General features: G+C 32.9%; 1 protein-coding gene across 1 annotated transcript; it reads left to right on the forward strand.

The window, feature by feature from the left end:
* Nucleotides 1-296: 296 nt before the first annotated feature.
* Nucleotides 297-1193, forward strand: LOC126727962 (uncharacterized). Its single transcript, XM_050433857.1, has one exon. The coding sequence runs from the start codon at nucleotides 297-299 to the stop codon at nucleotides 1191-1193; it is 897 nt and encodes a 298-aa protein (XP_050289814.1).
* Nucleotides 1194-1823: the final 630 nt, after the last annotated feature.

Below are 1823 nucleotides of genomic sequence, written 5' to 3' on the forward strand. Positions count from 1 at the left end.
AATGCATCACTGGATTGTATTTGTTTTCTACAACGGCAAGGATTAGCATTTCATGGCCATGATGAATCTAAAGACTCCAATAATCAAGGAAATTTTCTTGAATTATTATGGTTTCTTGCAAAGCACAATGAAGAAATTAATTAGGCAATCCTCGAAAATGCTCTTGAAAATCATCAAATGACCTCTCTTGATATCCAAAAAGAAATAGCAAATGCTGCGGCCATTGAGACAATAAATGCTATTATTAAGATATTGGAGACTCATTATTTGCTATTATAGTCAATGAATCACGTGATATGTCTACTAAAGAACAATTGGCAATTGCTTTGCGTTGTGTAGACAAATTTAGACATGTGAATGAGCACTTTTTAGGCATTACACATGTTAATAATACAGCAGCAGTGACACTAAAGATTGCAATTAAGGAAATATTTAATAAACATAGCTTAAGCATTAGTAGATTGCGGGGACAAGGCTACAACGGGGCAAGCAACATGCAAGGTGAGTTAAATGGACTAAAAACTCTTATTTTGAAAGATAATCTGTCTGCCTATTATGTCCATTGCTTTGCACATCAGCTTCAACTAACATTAGTTGCAGTAGCAAAAAATCACATCCAGATTGCAACCTTTTTTAACTTGGTTGCAAAGGTATTCAATATTGTTGGAACATCATGCAAACGTCATGATATTCTTCATGAAAAACGTAGTGCTAAAGTTATAGAAGCACTAAAAAATAATGAAATTTCAACTGGTCGTGGCTTGAAACTAGAAATGAGTCTAAAAAGACCTGGAGATACACGTTGGAGTTCTCATTATGGTGCACTTGTTAATCTTATTCACATGTTTTCTTTTGTAATTGATGTGATTGAAACTATTATAGAAGATGGTTTAGATTCTGATCAAAGGGCAGAAGCAAATATCTTAATTGGTTTACTCCAAACATTTGAATTCGTGTTTAGTTTACATTTGATGAAAGGTGTGCTTAGCATAAGTAATGAATTGTCACAGGCATTACAACAAAAAGATCAAGATATTATGAATGCTCTGAAGTTGGTTGATATTTCAAAGCAACGTTTACAAGTCATGAGAGATGATGGGTGGAACTCTTTGCTAGAGGAGGTTTTTGCATTTTGTGCAAAAAATAATATTGATGTCCCTGATATGGATGATTTATATCAACCTTGGCCATGACAAAAAGCTCAAAACATGAAAAATTCACATCATTATCAAGTGGAGCTTTTTTATACTGTTATAGATATGCAAAATTCACATAGTTGTTTTGAAAATTATGAATTATTACTTTGTGTTGCGTGTTTGAACCCAGATAACTTATTTTCTGCATTCAACAAGGATAAATTGATTCAGCTTGCTCAGTTTTATCCAAGTGATTTTTCAACAGTTCAAGTTTCTTTCTTGGATAACTAACTTAAGACATACATCCAAGACCTGCGGTCAAGTAAAGAGTTTTTAGCACTTAAGGGAATTGGACAGATTGCTGAAAAGATGGTAGAAATGAAAGAGGGTGTTTCATATCCATTGGTTTACTCATTGGTGACCTTGGCATTGATCTTATCAGTTGCAACAGCTAGTATTGAAAGAGCTTTTTCAACAATGAACATAATTAAAAATCAATTACACAATCAAATAAAAGATCAGTGGATGAATGATTGCTTAGTCACATATATTGAAAAAGATATATTCAAGACTATTGAGTGTGAAGAAACCAAGCAGCGATTTCAAAGTATGAAAAACCGTCGAAGGCAATTGAGTAAATTAAGCTATGTGTGAAAAAATAAATTAAAGTTTACATGTTATGTTAGA

Source organism: Quercus robur, chromosome 5, assembly GCF_932294415.1.
Source record: "Quercus robur chromosome 5, dhQueRobu3.1, whole genome shotgun sequence".
NCBI lineage: Eukaryota > Viridiplantae > Streptophyta > Magnoliopsida > Fagales > Fagaceae > Quercus > Quercus robur.